This window comes from Megachile rotundata, chromosome 1, assembly GCF_050947335.1.
Source record: "Megachile rotundata isolate GNS110a chromosome 1, iyMegRotu1, whole genome shotgun sequence".
Classification (NCBI taxonomy): Eukaryota; Metazoa; Arthropoda; class Insecta; order Hymenoptera; family Megachilidae; genus Megachile; species Megachile rotundata.
In genome coordinates this window covers 21,195,349-21,220,340 of record NC_134983.1, presented here as the reverse complement: position 1 = coordinate 21,220,340, position 24,992 = coordinate 21,195,349, and the positions used below count along the sequence as shown (strand labels likewise).

At 30.6% G+C, this 24,992-nt stretch overlaps 3 protein-coding genes across 13 annotated transcripts in view; 1 reads left to right on the top strand and 2 right to left on the bottom strand.

Moving 5' to 3' along the window:
- Positions 1–71: 71 nt before the first annotated feature.
- On the bottom strand, positions 72–9,970 carry Su(var)3-9 (suppressor of variegation 3-9). Of its 4 annotated transcripts, XM_012290117.2 has the most exons (9): positions 8,220–8,492; positions 7,713–7,776; positions 7,495–7,605; positions 1,573–1,806; positions 1,255–1,413; positions 966–1,195; positions 749–893; positions 493–662; positions 72–418 (listed from the first exon to the last, which is right to left on the bottom strand). In XM_012290117.2, the coding sequence occupies exons 1-9, from the start codon at positions 8,289–8,291 to the stop codon at positions 182–184; spliced, it is 1,422 nt and encodes a 473-aa protein (XP_012145507.1). In that variant the 5' UTR covers positions 8,292–8,492; the 3' UTR covers positions 72–181. The 4 variants fall into 4 exon arrangements, with proteins under 4 accessions (XP_012145507.1, XP_012145506.2, XP_012145505.2 ...); XM_012290115.2 differs by lacking the exons at positions 72–418; positions 493–662; positions 749–893; ... (1 more) ...; positions 1,255–1,413; positions 1,573–1,806 and adding exons at positions 2,764–5,247; positions 9,854–9,970 and having other exon boundaries at positions 8,220–8,500; XM_012290114.2 differs by lacking the exons at positions 72–418; positions 493–662; positions 749–893; ... (1 more) ...; positions 1,255–1,413; positions 1,573–1,806 and adding exons at positions 2,764–5,247; positions 9,327–9,474 and having other exon boundaries at positions 8,220–8,500.
- On the top strand, positions 9,030–19,503 carry LOC100876438 (uncharacterized). Of its 7 annotated transcripts, none has more exons than XM_012290113.2 (5): positions 9,960–10,085; positions 10,206–10,290; positions 10,380–15,782; positions 15,854–15,928; positions 17,104–19,503. In XM_012290113.2, the coding sequence occupies exons 3-4, from the start codon at positions 10,382–10,384 to the stop codon at positions 15,886–15,888; spliced, it is 5,436 nt and encodes a 1,811-aa protein (XP_012145503.2). In that variant the 5' UTR covers positions 9,960–10,085; positions 10,206–10,290; positions 10,380–10,381; the 3' UTR covers positions 15,889–15,928; positions 17,104–19,503. The 7 variants fall into 7 exon arrangements, with proteins under 7 accessions (XP_076387262.1, XP_012145500.2, XP_012145503.2 ...); XM_012290112.2 differs by lacking the exon at positions 17,104–19,503 and adding an exon at positions 16,008–16,147; XM_076531147.1 differs by lacking the exon at positions 9,960–10,085 and adding an exon at positions 9,030–9,244 and having other exon boundaries at positions 10,362–15,928; positions 16,008–19,503.
- Positions 19,487–24,992, bottom strand: part of LOC100876549 (high-affinity choline transporter 1) — a 14,572-nt gene continuing 9,066 nt past the window's right edge. For both annotated transcript variants that reach the window (XM_012290126.2, XM_076531179.1), the window contains one exon: positions 19,487–24,924. In XM_012290126.2, the coding sequence (XP_012145516.2) occupies positions 24,648–24,924 (277 nt within the window). In that variant the 3' untranslated portion in view covers positions 19,487–24,647. The remainder of the gene's footprint in view (positions 24,925–24,992) is intronic.

Below are 24,992 nucleotides of genomic sequence, written 5' to 3'. Positions count from 1 at the left end.
TATTAATGCAGATACGAAATGTAAATTAAAACATAAATTTTAGGTATAATATATTAAAATTAGTACGCAAATGATGTGTATTTCATACTTTATTATAAACATTTCAAGCAACATTTCACGTTGTAGAAATTATGTTAAAACCTGTTTTATATTAAATTTGCGTGCTTTTGTATTTATGAAATTATTTCCGGTCTATAACTGGCTCTATAGTTTGTCCACCGCAAATTTGACCCCAACCGATTAAACGCCAGTGTTTCTCGACACGACGAGACAACGCAATCTTTTCGTCAATCTCTGTACAGACAGGATTCGTCAAACTGATTTTAGCTAAATCAGCACGGGTAGCCAGTACACGGCCACCGGTACTTAACGATCCAATATTTACTAAAAGTACTTCGTTTTTCGATAATTTTGGTACCTATTATTAAAAACATATATTGCAGTTATAAAACACAAAATAGATCCCAAAGTATCCTTTCACAATATACTTACCCTTGCACCCTTTTTATCACCTTCTGTTCTAACTCCTAACAATCGTTTTAGAAGGTAATATGATATCTCAAGTTCAATAAATATTTTTGGTAAAGCCCCTACAGCTCCCAAAATTTGTCCCACCAAACGATCTGCTCGACATAACGTAGGTTCAATTTTTGTTCCAACGCCTGTAAATTTATCATTTAAGTATCATTATTATATTTTTCATTCATATAATTTAATTCTTTCAGAGATTTCACGGTATATAACTTACCAATAAGGCCACCTGGAACAGCAAATTGAAGTTCATTTTGCTCTGCAAATAATGATACTATCCGCGAAAATATAGGTCGACAAGTTAATTTTCCTTCACTGTCTTTAGACACTAGTCCAGGACGAACTTCAATTTCCATACCCACCTATAAAACATCAAATATATTAAATGAGTATCAGCTTAAACTAAACAATTGTAGAAGTACTTTTTACCATACTTTTAATACTCCTCTTAAAATACTTCCTCCGGCAACACCTCCTTTCAGATCATCAACTTCACAACCAGGTTTATTCACGTCGAATGACCGAATTACTATTAATCTTGGTTCAGAAGTAAAATCTCTTATAGGTACTGGAATTTTCTTAGTGATATACTCGCACAGGACTTCGATATTATACTTTAATTGTGCAGAAATTGGAATTACAGGTGCTCCTTCAGCTACCGTACCTAATTAAAAAAACATTTATTAGATACGCATTGAGAATATATTGTTAAGACTAAATTACCTTGTACAAACTTCAAGATTTGTTCATACTGCTCCTTGGCTTGAGCTTCTTTTACCAAATCTATTTTGTTTTGTAGGATTACAATATGTTTCAGTTTCATGATCTCGATGGCAGCTAAATGCTCTGATGTCTGAGGTTGAGGACACGATTCATTGCCAGCTACAGATAAACATTTAGTTTTTTTAATGTTCTTTGAAAGACAAGGTTTGATATTGTAACTGATATCTCTTTAGATAATATACTGCTTAACATATGAAATGCTACCTGAAGCAAAATCTAAGATAGTGAAATATGGGCAAAATGTTAACAAATATATACCAATTAAAAGTAAGGCTGCATCCATAACTGCTGCACCGTTCAACATAGTTGCCATAAGAATATCGTGACCTGGACAGTCGACAAAGGACACATGGCGTACCAATTGAAATCGTCCAGAGCAAACTGGACGTAAACAAGGAAATGAATCATCTTTACTTGATCCTCCAGATATGTAACATCCCGGTCTCGGGCATTTTTCATTATCACATTTGTAAATCTTAGCATTTGCATATCCTAAAACAAACCAAGCCAAACGGATTCATAGTACTTTAATTGAACAAATATTTTCCAAATAAATACTTTGATATATTTAATTCTATTCTAATACTTTTTTTATTAGGATTAGATTAGTCTTTAGATAGAAAAGGTAGTAATATTATCAAAGAATTTAATAAAAAACAACTTAGTGAAATAATTAAGTCTTGGTGTAACACATATTTATTTTTTTCATGCATTACATGTATACAATTGAAAAAAAAAGTTTTTTTTACATATGGTTTTAAATAACTTAATAAGTTTAAAAATAAGAGAAAAACACAATACAATATTAACTTTGGTAAAACTTATATTTTGCTTAATGTAATAGTTTTATCGTCTTAATTTTAAAAATATGTTGAACATTAATATTTTTATTATTACTGTGTTAAACATTTATCATCTTTGCATATAAGACCATGGTACTTATAACTTGAAACTGTTAAAAATATAAATATAAATGATTAGTGCATGACACTAAATTTTTACCAAATTTAAAATAGGTTCACGCATATCTATATAAATTGTATTTAAGATACATGCAAAATATATTACGTAAGTTGTACCATTTTTTTTTTCTTTTTTTTTAAATACTAATAATGTGTATAACACATAACGCATTTAATAAGTAATTAGATAAATTACAGAAATTAGTGTTATTTTCAAAAAAGTAACAGTTCCATTTAATGTCATAATTTTATAGAACATCAATACAAAGGAAGCAAAAATAACGGTATAAATTATCTCATGAGAGAAGGACTATTTATCAAGAATACATAATGAAAAGTATGAAAAAACAAAGTACACAAATAAAGAATAATTCTTTTTAGACAAAAATAAAATGAATACTGAAGAATGCATAATTAAAGCTGTTAAAAGAAAATATTCTTCTAGGATTATGCATTATTGCGATTTTTAAATATCTAAAAATAGTGTAAACTATGAACATAAAAACATAACTTGTTTTATTAAAATTATCCTATATTTCTTTAATTGGTAATGTTACATTAGCATAACGAAAATAACATTTTTACTACAACTGTTACTATATAATCGTCTTTTGACACGAACAATAAGTTTTGTGTAGACATTTTTACGATGTGTAAACATCACAATAATTACCTAAATGCTTAAGTTAATTACTTAACAATAAGTGAGTAATTCTCTTTTGAAGTGAACATATTATGGCATTAAGATCATAATAAAAGTCAAATAAACTATGTAGAATCACAAAATGTATTTCATACGCGACATTTTCAATGTAATTGTTGTCAATTAAACAAAAATTCGAATGATAAATTCATACGCTTTAAAAGAATAATATACGAGTAAAAGTATTTAAAAGAGTGGCCTTATAACTATGTATCATTGTAAACAGAATAATTTCTAGTAAATACATTTGTTCGATAATAGTTCCTATAATCACAAATATTATTGTATCAATTTATATAACAGTTATATCATATATAAATTAATACCTGAGTATAACATTCATGAAAAGACAACTATGTAATGGTATGCGCAATAAGGCGTGATTCGTAATTTTCATATTTAATTCTGCACACACAGTCTGCTGTAGAATAACTAAAACAATGAAGGTCAAATAGCCAATTTGTTTTAGCAGTAATATAATAAATTTGCAGGATATAATTTAAAATAAATATCGTCTGCAACTTTCAGCTCCACATTTACACAATGTTTTTTTATTTAACAAATCAGACTCTGGTGTCTCTGGATGTATTACAAAGTCCTGAGAAAATTCTGCATTTACATTCTGCTTTATTGACATATTTTGTATTATAGAGTTTTCACCGATCTTTGACGATTGGCACGTATAATCAAAAGTAATCTCCTCATCTTTTTTAATATCTCTTGTCGCGAATAAGGCAAGCTTAGGGAGGTTTGGATCAAGGCAGTTAATCCATATGCCATAAACTGCTAAATTTGGATCGCAGGAATGGTTAATGAAATGAGAAACATTACCATACATGGCAGCGTCAACAGTGTATGGACACTGTTCTTCAGTCTCATTATAATCAAGATCAAAAAGATACGTTTTACCAGCGGCATCATAATTTTTTCCGCGCTTCTCAGCTTCTTCGCTTGTAATCACTTCACCGACGTATTGTGTCACAAAAGCACCCCTTCTGATCAATTTCAAAGTTTTTACGCCCCATCCTCGTCCATTGGCAGTTCTAAAAATGCAGAAGTGCATGCTCGTACCACGTTGTACCACTCGATTTTTGCAATTTATATCACAGTTACATCGTTTGTTACACTCGTATATAGGGGTTCCAGGAGGTACTCTGATTTTACAATTTGTAGTATAGGGACAGATTTTACCATGTTGCGTAAAGCAACATTGTGATCGAGTATCACAAACTTTGCATTCGCAACCAATAGGTGGATCATCAGGTATTATTACCCCAGCACCTGGCAAATAATCATCTATATAATAAAAATCTTGAGGCGGTCCCTCCAAGTCCACTAAATTTTCTACTTGTATTAACGGTCTCCCTTTGGTGATACTGTTCATTTCATTTTCCCAATCTTTCAATGACTGCAGTTGAGCTTTCCTTAAGTCACCAAGTAACATAAGAAGAATGTCATGCTTTATATTACTTTCCATTTTATGATCTCTGTCATGCTTTTTCTTCAAAAAAATTTGGATGTTATAGAACATATCATCTACTTCTACACAAATAGATCTTAATGTTTTACCGTTACGCTTAAGACCATTAAAAAATGTTTCTATGTCTTGTTGGTTGGGATAAAATTTGGTTTTCTGTTGAAATGTATTGAGCAAGTCTGACCTATATTTCTCAAATTGTTGCAGTACATCTGGGCAATTTACTAAATTCGACGCTGGTTCCCAACTGTTATATTTTTGATCCCAATTTTTCCATTTAATTAGATAAAGTAACATGCCATGTCGCTCTCGTTTTCCAAGAATTTGTTCTACTTCCCAAAGTTCACCTTTTGGAATCATAGATTTTATTTTATCTTTACTTTTGTATTTTATATCTTCTAACACAATTTTTAGTTCTTTAAATTGAATGTTTTTTAAATCATATTTCATTTTATGTCCATCAATATTAGTATTATTATTTAATTTACTCAGTCTTATATTTTTTACGCTAGAATCCTGATTTTTGGTGTAACTATTTTCGCTTGAGTTGTTTTTCGTTATTTCTGGCGTTAAAGAGATATCACTATCGGTTGATTCACTGTTCGTCGATAGATCACAGTTATCATTTCTTTCTTGATTAAAAATCAATTCTTGTTCGATCTTCTGTTGTTTGGTAGTTGGTTGAATATTCTCTGGAGAAGCTGATCTTTTTGCTCGTGTAGAAGGCATTTTGCTGGTACTGCCAAGAGAGTCTTCTTGTTCCCCTCTGGTATTGTCCCTTGCACGAGCGTCTGTAATGCCAAACATTTAAAGGATGTCATTCTCCTTGGTTACACTTTTCCATATTTCGTTTAAGTTGTATAATTGTTCCTCCCCTTTCTATTAGCCTTTCAGCTTAATGTATCACCTTATACTTTGAAAATTCCTCGAATCCTCTTCATTCTTCTCTGTCATTTAATAAGCAAATGTTTTTTGTATTGATAAAATTAACCAATATGATTCAGAGTTCTGTGCAAAAGAAGGTATCATGTACATCAAAATACATTGTTCCCTCTTATACTAAACCCACGAATGTTTTAGTTTACGATTAAAATGTTTGAAAATAATGATAATACTCTACACTCACATAAAGTAGTAGAATTATTCGTTCATGCCTTTGGTACAAGGGAGGCAATATTTTGCAAAATTAAACATCTTTTCATGAAAGTTGTAGTTATTTAATTAGGTCAAACATATACCAAAAATTGTAGTATACCATATAGTATAGTATCAATACCAGTTTTTAGATAAACACTTTAGAAAATGATTCTAGATGAAGGACAATATATTGAACACAGCATATTATATTTGTTTATTATTTTTTACTGGGAAAAAAGTGTACTCTGAACTCTAATTAAACCACGCATATTTCTTGTAACAAATTTATTATAATTATTAACACTCTCAAACTAATTATGCACATAATATTTTAACCACAAGTATAAATAAAAGCACAACTCATGTATATGTAGTGGAATACATGAATATAAATTTATTTCTGAAACTGCAAATTTGAAATTACTTTATAAATTGCAAATAAAGAAATATATCAAATATAAATTTCAGGATTGCAATAAATAAAATACACAAAATTAAAAATTTTTATTTACATTATTTTTACAATATAAATATTTATATAATTCTTGTATTAGAACATTATCTTAACCCTTTATAAATAAAACATTGCCATGTATGAAAAATTATGCACATAAAAAGATTGAAAAAGAAAAAAAATTTACTTAAATTACAATAAAATTTTGATACTAAGAATTGAGCAAAGTTTGTTTGAAAAGGGTTAAAATATAATAAACTGTGTGTTTATGAAAGTAATATATAACAAGTTCTAACAAACAATATATCTAATATATCATTACATACATATTATTATTAATTAGGAATTGTACATATCAAATAATTAAAATATATTATTAATACAACAAAGTACTTACCTTATCTTTCTGTTTACTAACATGAAAAAATACATTTAACTATAGATTTCCTTTCAGTGGAGAAAAGAGAACAAACTGTATATTCAATAATTTTGTTACATTAGTTTAAAGAAAATGAACTGTAACAGCCTTAAAAATTATGACATGCATGTTATATACAAAGCACACTTTTTTTTTGCATACATGTTTATATATTAGATGAATAAAAAAAATTAGTTCATTATTTATAATAATTAATTAATTATTTACAGAATAAGTAGATCAGTAAAATCTATCAACCAGTCCAAAAATAGTGTTTGCATGCTTTCCTACTTGTTGATCATATGTATCAATTGAAAGTGTTATGCTTTTGGGTTATTTCATTTTAGGTAAAGTTCATCTTCCAAAATCATAGATTCTCTTTCTAAAACCAGTATACTTATTGGAAACTATATTCATATATTATAAAATAAATTCAAAATTGTAATTTTCAGATGTGATCAATAGATGAAAAGCTACAGAAGCGCACAAGACAATAGTTTAGGGCTACTTATTTTATTACATTTAGTACTTAAATAATGACAAAAATATTTTTTATAAGTCTAATATGCAAACATATACATATATCATAAAAAGAAGAAATGTTTTATATGTAAAATGTATGTCATAAAAGGCAGTATTTTTCACATTATTATAGTTCCAATCCTCTTTAAATGAAATGTATAACAATAATTTAAGCAGTCACAATTGTAACTTCTTTTTGTGATTAAAAATAACAGCAACACTTTTGTCACATTTAATGTCTCCTATTTATTACATAAAATAATAAACATGGTTCATTAAGTTTCACGTCTAAAGTAACTATGTAACTATTTTTAAATCTTTAAAATAATACAAAATACACATTTATATATTTCAAACTGATTTTGTTAAAAGTGTTCGATTCTTAAAAGAATTGTTGTAACTAGTAAAAAAATGAAAAACAAAATTGACCTTGTCTTACTTACTTATATTGATTGACAAAAAAATATACATATATTAATTTTAAATAATAAATTAAAAGCTACTTACCAAGTTTAATTGTAATATTTCTCTCTAATTCATTTTTAAAACGAACAGTTTGTACTCCTGATATAGCTTTCACAATGGTAGATTTTCCATGAGCTACATGTCCAATAGTACCTACAGAAATATTTTGAGTTTCTTAACGTGTTATTTTTCATTGTATATAACATTTTTTTGTTTCAAGAATAATGTGAAGGAGCATTTTACATGATACCAATACTTACCAATATTGATTGTTGCTTGTCTACTAATTACTTCACGAGATAATGTGGTTAATTTACTGACATCCTAAACATTAAAAAAATATAAGTTTAAATATTACTATAAAATATTTTGCATCTAAACATTTTTATGTTTATGTATTATGGTAATAATGGTTATTATAATCACCTTTAAGTGATAAGAAAAGTCATATATTATTACATATGTAATCATGTACTATTATATATATAAAAGATATGTGAAATATAAATGTAATAAACCAATATGAACTATATCCAGATGTCATTAATAATTAACAAAACAAACTGAAATTAGTAACAATAATTGTTTTGAATAATGAACATTTTAAGTTTGACTTTACGTTCTCCAATATTCGTTGATGAAAATTTTCATTCAGTTTCGCGCAAATTAAAATTACGATAATATAGTAACATCATAAAATGAGGTTATGTGAAACATGATGAAAACTTGTCACGTTATAAAGATATATTAGTATAATTATTACTTACTAGTTTTGAAAGGTCTTGTTTATAAAGATTTGGTTGACCCGTAGTCACTCCAAGCCCTTCCTCACCACCCATAATTACTGAATCGGTAGTTGCAATACGTAAACCACACGAAGAACACTTCAAAAGAGGCAATAGTTCATTTAAAATCGAGAGTTCAAACGACTCCCTACCAAGAAAGAAAGCCAAGAGAACGTGAACAGCGCCAGTGGAAGTAATTTGAAATACTATATTTCGATCTATTTTACATTTCCCTCCACTGAAGATGGTACCGGGGCCTTATTCTGGAAATCATATAAATATTTGTACATATAATTTGCGTATGATTAATATCGTATGCGTAATACTAAAGGCACTGATAACTATTTTCGAAAAAAAAATGAGAACTTTTATTTAAAAATTTCCATTAGGTGTATATTTAAATTCAAACTACTTCTATAACGGAAAATCGCAACAAAATTTTAAAATGTCTACAAACTAAAGTTTATGAAACCAAGTAAGCATTGTTAATATTGCAAATATTAACAATAGACTCAATTAAAATATATGGAATATTTTAATTTAACGCGTATTTGATGACAGAAACAAAATCGGACGTATATTTTATTATAACATATATAACTGATCATAGCAAGTTGCTGTTTTGATTATTAATCTATTAATAAACATAGAATTAGTTAAATATTTATTTAATTATACATAATATAAATAATTTATGTATACTCCTAATTTATAAAAATGTAGTATCTGCTATTATAGCGTTAAAAAAGAAAAGTCTACTTAAATTTTGTATAGTCTGGTCCATTCAATATTATATGATGTTTATCGCATGAGCTAGTAATACAAATTCGAGAATATAAATTTACTATGAAGTATATTCTAGTAATATTCGTAAAATAATGTGAGCGATAGTTTTTGAGAATAAACCAATTCTCAGTCATTCTGCGCATATCAACTGTGATTTATTCTAGCACATTTTGAAACCAAGAATAATGTGCATACGCATTTCATGACGTTTCTAACGGCACGTACGTATACCCAGTGCTATTTTACTTTGTGCATCTTCTATATAGGAATGATCAATCGCCTCAGTAATACAATCTCCATTACCTACGCATTAGACGATGTATATGTTAACTGAAGAAAATCTGCGAGATCAAACAGATTTCAGATCGAACTTTTCTTCATTTAATACCTCATGTAACCGATAGATTCGATTACATGCATACTCGTCAACTCCAGTGCGCAATCCTATATGTTGCATTGCTTCCCATCATTCGTATACTTTGTCTACCATGTATACTTCTATTGCGTTAGAATCATAGTGAAGCAGCACTAACAATAAGTGGTGAAAAACTTTCTGAGATTAGCTGAATTGTACAAACTCAGTATAATGTACTGTGAAACAAATAATTATAGCTTATTCGATGAGAGAACGTATTCGTCGATCGACTAGTTTTCGTTTGTTCTGCATATATTGGACCTGATTGGTTTGTGTTCGTTTGGTAACTAAGAGCAACGCACATGCGCATTTGCCATGTTCATAACAATGAGCAGATATATTTAGCAATCTTTTTATTTTGTATAATTTCCAAAATCACCATTCTTTTCTTTTTATATTACATATTATTGCTTACCATGTATATGGTTGACCTATTAGACGGCGCATTACAGTGGGACAACTTTGACTTGCGCGAAACAAGCTTGTTCTCTAACTGAATGGAGCATAACTTTGTTCTAGCATTGAATATGATTCCCATGAAAGTTAAAGTACCGTACTAATGGTTAATGTGGCGTTTTAATATTTTACTATTTTGCGAGTGAGATAAATTAATACTAAATAATTAATGTGATTAATAAGCAAAGGATGTACGTATAATTTATGTTTTTAAAGGAAGTCATGTATATTAATATATATTGATAAGAACAATTTTGAAATAGTAACGTATCATAACCTCCTATAAAGAAATTTTCGTTTATTTTATGTAGGAACTCATAAGTGGATGGCATTTTAGTGGATGAAGTATATCATAAAATATTGAAATCTTTGTCTTTTAAACATCATTTTGAAAAGGTACGTTATTATTTTTACTTTTTAAAATGTTATAATGGTTTTAAACAGTTTAAATATATAGTATATAATAGAATAATTATTTTTAACAGTTATGGCAAGTACTGACAAAGAAATAAATAATCCACATTCAGACCTTGGTGATTGTTCTTCTAAAACAGTAAATGAATCGACATTGTTACAACAGGATGAGCAATCTAACAGTAACAGAAATTCTCGTTTGTCTACCTTAAGAAAAAGATCAGTTATAAATATCAATATGAAAGGGTCATCAAAAGCCAGAAACATAGAAGCTTTGCATAGATTGCTATGTAAACCATTGTCTATAAATGTTACCAGATTATCAATGTTAGAATTACAAAAAATATCAAAAGTACAACATAAAATACAGAACAATGAAGAAAACAGAAGTCAGATAGGGATAAGAAACAGAATAAAAGTTAAGAGAAAACAGGCTTATGGTTGGAAACATATAAAAAAATCTGCTAAACCCCAATCTGTATCATCTTGTCAAACAACAGTATCCAATAATTCAGATTTAGGCTCACAGGATTCAGTAAAAAGTGTTAAACAACCACATATAAAATTACGCAGAATAGATGAAGTAATTCATAAAATAGCACAAACATTTGCGAAAGTAATCCCAAATAAAGAGTGTAATGCAAGGGCACACACAGATCAAACAGAAAAAGTCCATACTATAGCAAATAGATCAAAGGAAGTAGTATCAGAACCATCAGACATTGATACAGATGAACATATTCAAAGTAATAATTCTCCAATTTCAACATCTAGTCCAGATATAAATGAAACTTTACAATTAAATGATCAGTTCCAAAATGAGATAGAGGACTCTGACAGTACTGAAATTAACAGAAATGCATGTAATAGAAACTTTAAGAGAAAACGTAAAATTCTGTTTGACTCTGATGATGAGTCTGATAGTAATACTAATAACGTGAGTGGTAATTCGCAAGAAATTAGTTCAAGAAGTATTAAAATGTTAAAATTACATACACCAGATAAGAAAACAGAAAATTATGTTGCTGACAAAGAACACAGTGATTATGAGGAGAATACTATTAACACAAATTCAAGCATTATTAATGTTTCATACGAGAATTTAAATGTAACCGAAAATGTATCTCCAAAATCACATGAAAGTAGCATTAGAAAAAGGATAACACGGCAACAAAATAATGCTTCCACTTTTGTGCCTTCGGATGTTATATGTGCTGAAGAAAGAAATGAACTTCAAATATTAAAATATGATAGTGTTGCAGGTGCAAAAGAGCAAACATTAAGTAATAAAGAATCTCAAAGTCAAATCAAGAAATCACCTATTTCACATGAAAGTCTGAAAATAAAATATAATTTGCTTAAGAACTTAAGAGTTTATTTGATAGAGCTTGATCACATAAAACACTCTAGAGATAACAAATACTCAGCTTTAGAAATAGAACAGTTAACAAGGAAATATATGGAACTTTTAAATAATTCTGAATTTGAGAGTGTGAAATTATCCTTAGTTACTGAAGAAATGGAAGACACACAAAACGATGAAATTTTAAACACAAATGCTAGCAAGCTTGCAAAGAATATTGAAATAAAACAGAAGAAAAGTTCAGATAATGTTGCAGAAGAAATGTCTGAATTGGATACTTCTGCCCATTCAGAGCAATCATCAACTCCATTAGCTTGTAAGGAATTTGTATTGCCATCTTCTCCAGTGAAATCTAGCACTAGAATTTCTAAAGCATCCCGTGTGACTGAACATGTCATTAAGACAGAGAAGTTAAAAGATAGACTGCATAGTTCTATGATGAAATCTCCTAATGAAAAACATTCTCCAAATAAAGAATCATCAGAAACATTAATACGTAAAAGCAGTCCTAAGAAATCAAGTAAGAATATGGAATCTTTAGGAAGTATACAAGCTGATACGTGTGAAATGATATTTTCTGAAAAACCTGTTGTAACTCATAATGAAAAAGTTCTTGTCTCTGGGAGAAAGACGTTTGTAACTAAAATACATGCAAAAACCGTGAATATCATAAATCCTAAAGTAAATACGAAAAAAAATATTACATCCTGCTCCTCAATCATTTCTCCAGTTAAGAAGAAACCTGTGGAGAAGAAAGATAATAATAGTAAAAGTATTAATTACAAATGTATTGTCTGTGATCTTCGCTTTGAAAATTATTCTGCTTTGCAACACCATTTAACTACGCACACACAGAAGCAAAGTAATGTTTTACCAAATACATCAAAAGAATCTGCTGCAATTCAAACTGATGGTTCTGAGAATATCCAAGAAGCATTACTTGATTCTCCAGAAGCAACAGAATCAGCAGAATCGTCTAGACAAACACACAACACTAAAAGTAGTAAACAACAAAGTAAGGGTACTTCAACCCAAGACTTACCATCTAAGAAGAGAAGTTATTTTTCAAAACAACGATCTAAGTTTATGAATATGCTTTGTAAACCAACTGCTTGTGATATTTGTTCTAAAGTTTTTCCAACAGCAACTGATTTAGCAGCTCATATTTTCTTGCATACAGAATATGAATTGCAGAAAGCTTATGAACTTGCCAAACATAAGAAAAGTAATGTAAATGAAGGAACAAAGAGTAAAAAACCTAAACAAACTAAAAATACTAAAGAATTTGACAATGAAAGTAGGACAAGTCTTATAGTTGAGAAGCCTGCAGAGGTTGTTAGCGAACAAGAAAAATTAACAGCTGCAATGGATCACAATGAATCATTATCAACTGAAGATTTGAAGGTAACACATTCTGAAAAATCAACAACAGCCACAACAACATTAACAACAATACCAATTGCAACTGCATCATCAACAATATCAACAGTAACAGAACCATCACTGCCAGTAATAACAGCAATAACAGCAGCAGCAACAACAACAACAATAACAATAGCAACACCAACATCAGTTGTGAATGAAACTGGTTCTGAAGGATTACAATCGCATTCAACTGAAAGTAAATCAGAAAAAAGAAAGACAAAGAAATCCTTTAAAATATGTGAATGTCATGGTAAATTAGAACCCGATAACAATTGCTTGCAAATTGAAATGGTTCTCCTTTGTCACACTTGTAAAGTGCTGTTTCGAAGCATGGAATGTTTTGATACTCATTATGATCTTCCTGAATATGAACTCTGCGGTAAAAATCGTGGTAATCGAAGCAGAACTCCAAATATATTGTGTGCTGTGTGCGGTATAATATTCAACTCTGTTCAAGAGGTACGACATCATTTAGAAAACCATGCTCGCGTCAGGCAAAGTTGTACATTGGATTTTCGATGTAAAATTTGCAAAGTTGTGTTTATTGGAATTGGAGCTCAATTTTATGTTCATTGGTCAAAACATTTACAAGATCCTTATTGGAAAGCTGATGAATCAGCATTTCCAATATATTCAGTGGTAAATGTACTAGACCAGAACAAAGAAACAGAAAATTATCTTCAAATAGCAGAATATATTTGTTCAAAATGTAGAATACCTTTTATTACTGAAAGTGATTTGAAAAGACATCATGTAAAATGTAAGATGTCCAATTCAAATACAAGTGGAACTAGTAGTAACAGTAATACTAATGTGGAGAAATCTTTAGAAATAGAAGTGAATTGTAGTTTATGCAATGATGTTTTTACTGAAAAAACAACATTTTATAAACACGTCAGAAACAAACATAATTTCATTAGTGAACCTCAGTTTGTTTGTGTGTCTCTTACATTAATCAAAACAGCATACATTTGCAATATTTGCATGGAAATATCTGAAAGTATAGACGACTTTGAAGATCACTGGTTAAAACATAGTACAGCTATTGTATACTTCACTTGTACATATTGTTCAAAAGCATATTGTGATGGTTTAAATGCTTTTTTAGAACATGCTAGGATACATGAAGTTAATGTGAAACAGTATGTACTATCTTGTACAGTGAAGTACGAAAATGCCGAATTTGTTTGTAAACATTGTAATGTTGGTTTTAATTCCAAAAAATCCTTTGATGAACATGATGTTATTCATAAAATAAATATATTGAATTCTCAGAATAATAAGGCTCAAGACCACGAAATTTCTATATTAGAGTCAAATATAAACCAAATTTCTAATATGTTGGAAATAAATAGATTGAGCACTGAAAAGCAACAGAAAGATGCTCAAAAAGAAAGTCGTACAAATCAGGCAAGTAAACATACAAATGGAAGTTGTTCAATAGAATCTGATAAAGATAAGGACAGAGAAAAATTAATCAGCATATTGGAGGGAAATGAAGATGATTCAGAACATGAATTGATAATAGATTGGATAGAAAAACCAGAAGAGGAAAATAAATTACCAGAGGAAGGAAGAAATAAAGATAAACAAATTACACTGGATAATATATTAACTACACATTCTATTGTACAAAGTTCTACAGTTTCAAAAAATAGTACAGCTAATGCATCTACAAGTAACGTAATAGTACATGAGTCTCCAAAAAGTAGTACAGCTTCTGAAAATATTGTTTCAACATCTTCTCAAACTGAAAATCCAAAAGTATCTACAGACGTTCCAGTTAAACCAGTGATTCAAGATACAATTGAAATTCCAAAAGAATCACAATGTTTAAATGTCGAAAACGCTGACCATGATTATGCTGGAAATGTAACTAAAGATCAAAAGGAGTCAACAACATTAAAGAAAAATAGTCCTCCAAAACCAAAACAAGGGTTCTTACGGGTAAAATCTCTTGCAGAACTTACAAACAGTACAAAACCAGTACCAGAGCATACTGAAAACGTTAATCAACGTTTGCCAACTCATCTTATTTTCATTCAAAAGAATAAACCGAATGAAAGTTCAAAACAACCTGGTTCTCTACCTTTTTCTGCAGTTCCTGCAAAACAAATTACAGTTGCCACTGCATCGATAATAAACGACCAACAGTTGAAGCAAGCACAAATGCATATAAATCAAAACAATCATGCAGCTGGTTTTGTACAGAGTTCAACATCAGGGTATCATAAAAATTTACCTGCTTGCAACATTGCACGAACAACAACGAGTATACCACGTTCTGCCACGAAAAGCGATAATGCATCTACTAAGTCAGCAGCAGGTTGTTCTAACACACAAAATCAACGAGCAGGATACACAGCACCTACTTTTATGGATTCATATATAACTTCCTTAAATAATACAATGCATTCAAATCCACAAGTAACAAGACCATCAAATGCTAACTCAAAATCTAATAGGTATAACAATGCTGGTCACCAAATACCAACCAGAATTAACAACCAGAATTCTAAACACTATAAGCATTCTCCACAAATTATTTCTTTCCAATATCCTTATGGAATTAGCAGCTCAAGTAACAGTACTGAACCTCAGCAAAAAAGTCAAGAGATGGTGATTAATCCAGTAACAGGAGAAGCTTCTACCATCTTTTACACAACTCCTAATAATTCCACAGGCGGTATGTCAATAGTAATTAATCAGACTACACCTGCTGTACAAAATATGCCCACAATAAATATTTTGGGACAGGAACAGCAACAACTGTATCAGCCACAAGTTTATAGTGAACCTGCAATGATTGCGGACCATTCATATGCACAATCGGTATGTATATAAATTCTGATATTTATAAACAATTCAACTATTTTAGAACAACATAACTTGTTATTTTTATAATTTGCAGAATGCAACTAATTTTTCTGCAACAAGCAATGTTTATCAGATAGTAACTAGCGAATATCAAGTACCAGAAAGAGAAACTTTACCTACCTATAAAGTTAATTTACAATCACCAATATTTATTTGTTCTTATTGTCCGGACGTTAGGTCTTTTCTGTCTGCTGAACAATTAGAAATGCATATGAATATAGATCACAATTTCATATGCAATACTTGCGGTCAACGTTTGTACAGTTTTGAGAAGTTAAATATGCACAAAATGAAACATGGTTTTATTTAAAGAACTTATATTTTTGAATGAAGCATAAGTGTCATTTACATTAAATTAGATCTAAATGAATAATGTATGTACATATTCGAACAGTTTTATCATGAAATGCATTTTTGCATTAAATTTCATATTGGACTTTCATTGAAAAATTTTTGCAGTATGGATTGCACTATAAAAAAATGTATTAAAAGATTCTGTTTTTAATATCAGTTGGAATATGTACTTCTTATACATTCATAATGACCAAGTTATATGTATAATAGGTTTCTGCTAGTATTTTTAAGTGCATTATACATGAGTTAAGATAGCATAAGAAAACTAAACTTCTACTACTATAATTATTGTATTTCATTATCATATTTCACTATTTTTGAAGGTCACAAATCTCCCCATTTTCATCTTAAGAGTTCCAACTGTAGTTAATAACAAAATATAGTATTATCTTTCATCATTTCAATTGCAAGAACATTAACACTATAAAGAGAAGAATAATAATCTAGAAGAATCTCTACAAAGTGTAGATGGTTGTATTGCTTTCCTTTCAGTAAATATCATGAAACGCTATTTCCCTTTTAATTTTATGTAAAAAATATTTCTCAAAGATATTGTATTGTATTAATGCTATTGTTTTGATACTCTTGAGTATCAAAAAAGTAAAACAAGTTCAAGATTTACAGGATAAATAGTGTTAACTCTTGTGAGTCAGATTTTTGATTCTGGTTAAAGTTCACTTAAATTGAATTATAACAAATAAAGATATATTTTATTATACCTGCACTTTTATATCAACAATTGATAATCTACATGTCTTGTTTCTTTTTCTATACAGGTTCATTACATAGGACCATTCTACAGTGGTTGTTAATGATTCATCTCTGCAGTTATTGCTTATGTATCAATTCACTGATTACAGAATGTGGGAGTATTCATCAAATGATGTCAGCTTAGTATTCTAATCAAGAAATGGTAGGCATGCAGAGTTTACAGTATTAAAATAAAAAAGTGTACGTAGAAGCTGTTAATAAATATTTAACATATTGACTGCTATGCCATTCATATGTGGGTGATGCTTGAATTTACATATGAATTCATCACCTATATTATTAGGAATTTTTTTATTTAGTTAATTAGGAACATTTGTGTTTGGTACAGCCAAGTTTTAATACATGGTATAATATATAAATAAGATAAATGAAATTCGTGTTAAGTAATGCTTGATTGCCAAAGATCTGCTGCCAGCAATCTAGTTTGAAAAAATAAAACATTTCTAAATTAAAAAATTTCAGGTATTGTGGAGATAGTAGATAAAATTTAATAAAAAGTGAATTTTACTATAATCTCAGTATAGTAGTCAATGTACATAGTTAAGTAAGAATATAACAGTACATACCTTTTACTGTGTATCACACAAAAGGATGCAGGATTTTTCTATATCTGATTTGCTGAGCTCAGCTCATAAAAACGTATCAATGCCATAATCAGTGCTTTTTCGCTCAGTTTAGCAAATACTATTTATTTTGTATGTCCTGAACTTGTTATAAATTATATTTTACTTTGTAAGTTATTCCAAAAGATAAGTAACTTTTGGCAATATAATTCAATGCATGCAGTTTATCTATGAGGAAAACTTGATCTCTATTGTACTATCATGACATTGAGAACCGGTTCTGAACTATTGTTCAACACAAGTATTGTTTCATAACTTCTGTGTATTAAGTAACATCATTATAATTTTAAGAAGTTTGCCAAGTGAATATATCATCAGTGAAGAAATATGAACACGAATGACAGTGTATATGTTTGTTTTCTTTTTTTGTATTTTTTATAACAATTACTTTATAACCATAAGAAATATATTTAATCGCATGATTATTACCAGCAATTAGAAGAAACATGTTAACCTTTAGAGGACTCTTTGAATATTGAAATTCCATCAATACAAAACAAACTCTATATTGAGTATTATAAAAGTGAGGATGAATATTAAGATTCTTCAGGATTTTAAAATATTTAAGTTTTATAACGTTATACTTGGTGTTTTGTATTTTAAATAATTTTTAAATGTATGTAGAATTATATGTCAAACTTTTATTTCTTGCAAAAGAAATATAATTACAAAAAATTTGATGAAAACTTTTATAAGTTTAATTGAAGCGTTGAAAAATTATAAAAATTTTGTTATGTGTATACATTTTTAAGGAAGATGTACATTGTAAAAATTGCAAATTCTCCAAACAAATTTGGAAAAATAGACAAGTATTTATACACTGACAGTATTAACATGAACAAAGTCCCTACATTACACATCAAAGCAGTGTACGATTAGAATATAATGAATTCTATTTTAAAACTCAAAATGAAAACGAGGTATACATAAAATGTGTACTTCGTGCATATAAAAACATTAGGTCTTCAGAAGGTTAAGTTCAAAGATTGTTTCTGCTGTTGCTCGTAATGATCATACAAAAGTGATACATTTGTGACACATTTCTGTTATTATTTATAACTTACCATCGACGAGTCTATCAGCGTAAAATGAAAAGTCCAGGTTAATGCGAATACAAATCTGCAAATTTGTTCAAAATATTTTGTTATTGATCATTAATGTATTGTTGCAACATAGGCTTCCTTCATTTAAGAAGTAGTGAAAGAAATATCTTCGTTCGCTTTATTCGTTCCTTTCAATTTATACAGACGCTCGGTATATCGCCGATCATGTTATAGCAGCAAACTGCTTAGACTATAAAATGTAACAAATACATTAAAATGTAATGCAATATAAAAAGGGTTTTATAAAACGTTTAAAAATGTATAAATTTAAAAATTTCAGAATTAAGAAGTCTGTTAATAAAATGCTTGACAATGCGATACAATGATCGACTATATAACGAGAGTTTATCGTATACGAAGATAAAATCGAAACGAATACGTGATTACCCTCGTGTCTGGGTAAATCCTATTAAGACTTTAATGTATAAATTTTTTCACCTAGAAGTATTTGAATACACACAAGAACTAATCCGAGCGTGTACTAGGTATTAGTGATGCTTCATTGTATAAACGAACAAAGAGAGGGAGAAACGCAAATCTTCCAGGTGTTTGACTTCCGATTCGAAGCGTTCGACTTCATACGTATATTATCTACTTTTAAGTGAAACGTTTATATGATTCTATCATACATGTCGATTATATTATAATAAAAAAGGATTGGATTACGTCAACAGAGAAATGCTGATGTTTATTTCATTGTATCCAGATCTAATGACCGATCCTTTCTTTCTTTTTCATTTGGAACTGAATCCAAAGTACTTTGTAAAACTTATATTTGGCTGTTACAATTCATCGCAGTTTCTAAAAGTTACGATTCCAACTTAATCGGTAAGTTAAAAAGTTCTAATCGCACACCCGTTAAGGGCGCGTGTCCTTATCGTAATGAACGGTCGCGTATGTGTTAAGGCAAGCCTACATAATTGCTCGTGTTTCCGGTAATCGCGAGCGTACGTGTACGGGTACACTTCTCGTTTATCCTAGAATTTGGCACGTGATTCACGCAACACAATCGTCCGTTGTGTTTTTTGTTAACTTGAAGAACAAAAATGCATCGCGTATTTGTTACAATATACGCGATACGTAAGTACAAAGCTATCTATACGTTTGTTTATTGCAGCGGTGGGCAACAGTGCCCGCAGGGGCGTCCGATCAGCCCGCCACTGAGTTATTGGAATTTACACTTGTCTCGAAACGAAAGGCTACTGACGCTGCTATGTATTTGATCAAAACTATATTCGGTTCGATGATTGAAACAATATTAGCATCTTAGAAGGCTGATTAAAATAATTCTATTGTGGTTAAATTCGAGTTATGTTCTCTTCGGTATTATTGCTTTAGTAGCTGCTCGTTAATTCCCTGATGTATTATACATACATATTATTTATTATAATACATATTATGTAGGCATAATATAATACATATTATTATACATATTATGTATAAATTGTTACACATTAAGAGGCCGATTACAAAACATCAAATGTAATTTTCATTTAAGCTTTAAATTGATATAATTACTTTCTGTACCTCAAAATTGTTTTTTAAAGAAGTGGCTACTTTCTCAAGCTTTATGTTTCAAACCAATACACCATAAATGTTACTTTCTGTTAACGCTGAATAATTGTTCATATCTGGAGCCCTAAACGCAGGGAATTATCGAGCACTACAACATACAATTTCAGTTCTTATACGCTTTTCACTGTGATCAACGATCCTATTTCTTTTGCAATCGATTTTACAATTGTATTAATTTCAAATTAGAGATAATTGCAAATACATAGCGCGTGCACTGTTATAAATAATCCTATCTTAACGATTAAGTATCACTACGAAAGGCCGCGATGGCCCTTCAGGAATCGATCGCTAATTATCAAGTCCTCTTTCGTACGTTTTAATAATAATAATACTGATATAGGTCTTTGACGTTTATCTCGAGCTTACAATCTTCTATTCTCTGCGAGATCATCGTTCTTACGAAAGTATACAGAAATCGATAACGAGATGTAAGGGATTTCGTCGAAAAGAAAAACATCGAGGATACATATTTGCAAAGAAATGACCTTATTGAACGATGAAAGCGCAAAATATAACAGCTTTACATAGGTCGTAGAATTAAGTACTTATGTATATTTGAAATTCCCTTTGTACGACTAGATGTATTTGCTTATGTCGAGATTCCGATATAAAAGATACTACAGTTCTTTTACAATTGACTGGTAATTTTTTTACGTGACGCATATGGTGTGTCATATGTTACAAACAAAAAATTTCGATTTTTAATAATTCTTTTCTTATTTTTAATTTTGTTATTATTCTCAACTGCTACTTTCTGAATATTGACTGATGATGCTGATGACTTTGTAAGACGCATAAGGTGCGTCACAGGTGACAATCACATGCAGAATACAAAATTTGTAATTTTCCTTTCGGTATGAAGTACTCTTTTACAATAGAATCTCAATTCGAATTGCGCTGATTAACAAAGCAAAGAAATTGTGTTAGTCTGCGATTGAACGAAGGTTACAAAATAAAATGTTTGTCTACGTTCTACGATCCGAGTCGAATTAGCACGAGTAGATGTATCATTTATTCTAAAAAGATTCTTTGTCACGTGTTGTTGAGCTGACGGAGGTTTTCAAGAGAGAAATCGTATCTCGCTGTCGTTACACCGATTAACATATAGAAAAACCTCCGTGATGTATATATTCGTAACGCTACGTTTACAATAAATCCTACAGACTAGACGTTATTATATCGGTGGAAAAATATCGTATTTTATCGTCGGAATATCATAAATTTGCACGTAATACATTGGACGTTCTATATCCAGCAGCTTAACCTTCCCTCACGAGTACGAAAAAGTAGGTTGAGCGACGGAAGGAAACCCCTTGACCCTCCTACTTTCCTTCTAACCGAGTTTCCGGTTTGAAGGAAAATCCGTTTTCCGCCTTCTTCTTATTCTTCTTGCCGAAAGTGGAGGACAAAAGACTTTTAATCAAAGCCTTCGAGAAACTTGAACAAATTTCAATGACAAGATTATTAACAATCGAAATACAACGAAGAATACACTCTTTCATTTGTCTACAATTGTAGATAATATTCCAATTACTTTGAAATGCTATCTACAACTTTTGTTAGCATGTACACTAATTTTTTTACACAAGTTGAATTGTATCTGAGGAACAAATTGGAGTATAAAATTAAAAAGTGTAATCTAGTAAACAAATGAGAGTCAACATAATTAGAGAACCTAGTCACAGTCATGAAATAATTGTATCAATTTCATGACACCATTTTTTAGCAAAATTTAATTTATAAATAATGGTGTATAAATGAGAGATACAAGTTACATAAATAATCAATTTTTATAATAATGCATTATTTTTAAATTTATCACTGTTAGTATAGATTTTATACTCATTTGTCATAATGTGAAAGTAAAAACTTTCAAAAGATTTGCCTGTACATTGCATGCAAAAGAATAACAAAATATTTTGATAAGAAAACAGTGACAATAAGAAATAGACAAATATATACTATTTATGCAATTTGTATCTCTTATCTAAAGTGCATCATTCTTTACAAATTAGCTTTTGCAGTATATACTTGAAAAATGGCACCATTATTGATTATTTCAAGACTCTGATTAGATGGTAAAAATGAAACGGTTTCGAGTAGCGAAGCTCATGCTGCTGCCTTTAATTCTCACAGCTATTCGTGTCTCATCACTCATCGTCTCCCCCTCGTTCCTTTCAACTGGACATCAAAGAAGTGGTTGCACCATTCTTAGCAATTTACCATCTAAATCACCTAATCTACCTCGTAGATAATTATCATCTAATGTATGCATGTATATCGTGTCCCTCGAAGGTTATTGACGCGTACACGACGAACTGGCCAAAGGTCCTCGATCTTTCATTTTTCGATCGATCGCTCTATCTACACAGAGTCACGCAAAAGATGACGTCCGCTCGTAATTTGTACAAAAATCAATCACCTTATAAACGGGCTTAATAATTTGGGTCCTCGTTGAATCAGTCTGAAATGGGGGCATTTATCTTCTACATTAGACTAGAATTCAATCAGAACTTTACCCTTTCCAAAAACATCGAATTAAATCGTCCAAACTTTATTTATCTAATTCTGAGCAAATGTTTATAACTTTTTAAAAACTGCTGTTTAACTTTCTTTGTTGGTATATTGGTCATTCGGTTAAAAATTATTCAAGTTTAATGGACTCTCTCTATATTGCCCTAATCTTCTGTTGAACTGATCGTTATATCACCACTGTATAGCCAAGCGTATTGCCTACCGTTATATTGCTACATGTTATATCGCCATGGATCTGTGGAAGAATCTTCCTATATTGCCATTTCTAACCATTGCTACTTACGTGGCAATATAGCGAGAGTCCAATGTATTGCTAAGTGGGTTCAGTTCTAACTTGTTTGTAGAAATACGAGAACCTCGGTTAAGACTATTATTGCGATTTGGTGCTTAGGTCTAATCTTTTACTTTTCTGATTTGCTGTCTCGGTACCGTATCTTCACAGTTGCGGGTTTCATATACATTTTAGCAAGGGTATTTTTCGAAAAAGATGAAGCTCGAGAATGAAGGTGCGGAGTGGACCAAATGCGAATAAAAGATTTCAAATCTGGTCCACTGTATACATTTAAAATGAAAAGATTGTAACAACAAATAATTGAAAAAAATTCTAAAATGTATACTTGTATAATAATTACTCTGCTTTAGGATAATTAAGTACCTTCATAGAAATAAGACTTAATCAATTAACGCCTCGAAAGTCATCTTTTGAAACGCGTTCATTGGCACAGGAATGAACGAAAATTCGTGAAGTTTACAAATTATGCAAGGTTGTAGGAAATGCTGGTAATTAACTAGATTATCTTACAAGGGGATTGCATTCTTTAAAGTGTACTTGCTTTACGACCCACTAACATCCACGAGTTTCTTGTCTTTACGCTAACTAAAATCTTATCGTAATCTTAATCGTAGATTCGAGTGGTTTATCATTTTCAGGGTTAAAAATCTTCTAAACGTCGGACGAAATTTCATCAATTCGGTTTAAAATAGGTTCTCCGTGAGTGAAAAGAATCATGGTTGAACCATTTATAATTTAAGAACTGATCTTGTACCATTTAGCGTCGAGGAATTAGAACGATACATCTTATGAAACTTTTTTAAGTTATTTTTGACTACGTCTTTGTAAGTCTTAGAAGTTACGACTTTTTTGTGCGCACAGGTTGTGCTAGTAAGTTTTTGATGCAAGTACGAGTCTTTGTAGTTCTTTTAAACATTATAGAAAAATTTCGTGAAGTCGTAGCAAGTCTAAATACAAGTCCTTTTGCAACAAGTTCACGTGCAAGTCTTTTGCAGTTACAGAATGTTGCAAGTCTTCATAAATTTCTCAAAGTTTCAGAAAATTGGTATCAAAAGTTGCAAGTTAAACTTTCTTCTAAAAGACTTGCAATTATATATTTAGAAGTAAAAATATCGCAGTTACATTTTCACTAGAAGTAGAAATAATTTCACTCTAAAATCCATAAGACATATCTCCGTCCTCGACTTTAAGTACCAAAAAGGAGTAGCCTCAAAAAGTCATTTCCTCGACACGTTAACAGGACTAAAAAATTGATCACGCGTTAGAAGGTGTCGCTTCTCCGATAAAAAAGTCTAAAAAGTGGTAAAACGGGCAGTGGTAGAAAATTGTACGACGGTTGAGAGGAATGAAACAGAAAGGTGGTCGAGCTCGTAATTGATCAGACGGGGTTCGATTGTCCTCTTATTAGTTGGTGGTCCTTTTCAAAATCTGCTGACAGCTTCGTCGTCGGTCACGAAGTAGTTGGAATTCTTCACGGCCGAACTGTACATGCTGTAGGTAGGACTGCAGATAACTAATCCTGTGGAACAGCCGCTGAGCTCTTTCTCGGTTGTCACGGAACCGTGTCTGGAGATCGTGGACGTTCTTCTGTCCTTCTTCACCAGGGTCATTCGACAGTCTTCAGGGCGTAGCGGCATCGAGGGGTAAGTCGGTTGCCTGGCCAAGGTGGTCAACGTCCGATCACCTGTGTCGTTGAAGCTGCGAAAATGTTTGAGAGTATTATTAGGTGTTTAATTACTAGTAAAACAATAATTGTGAAAGAAACA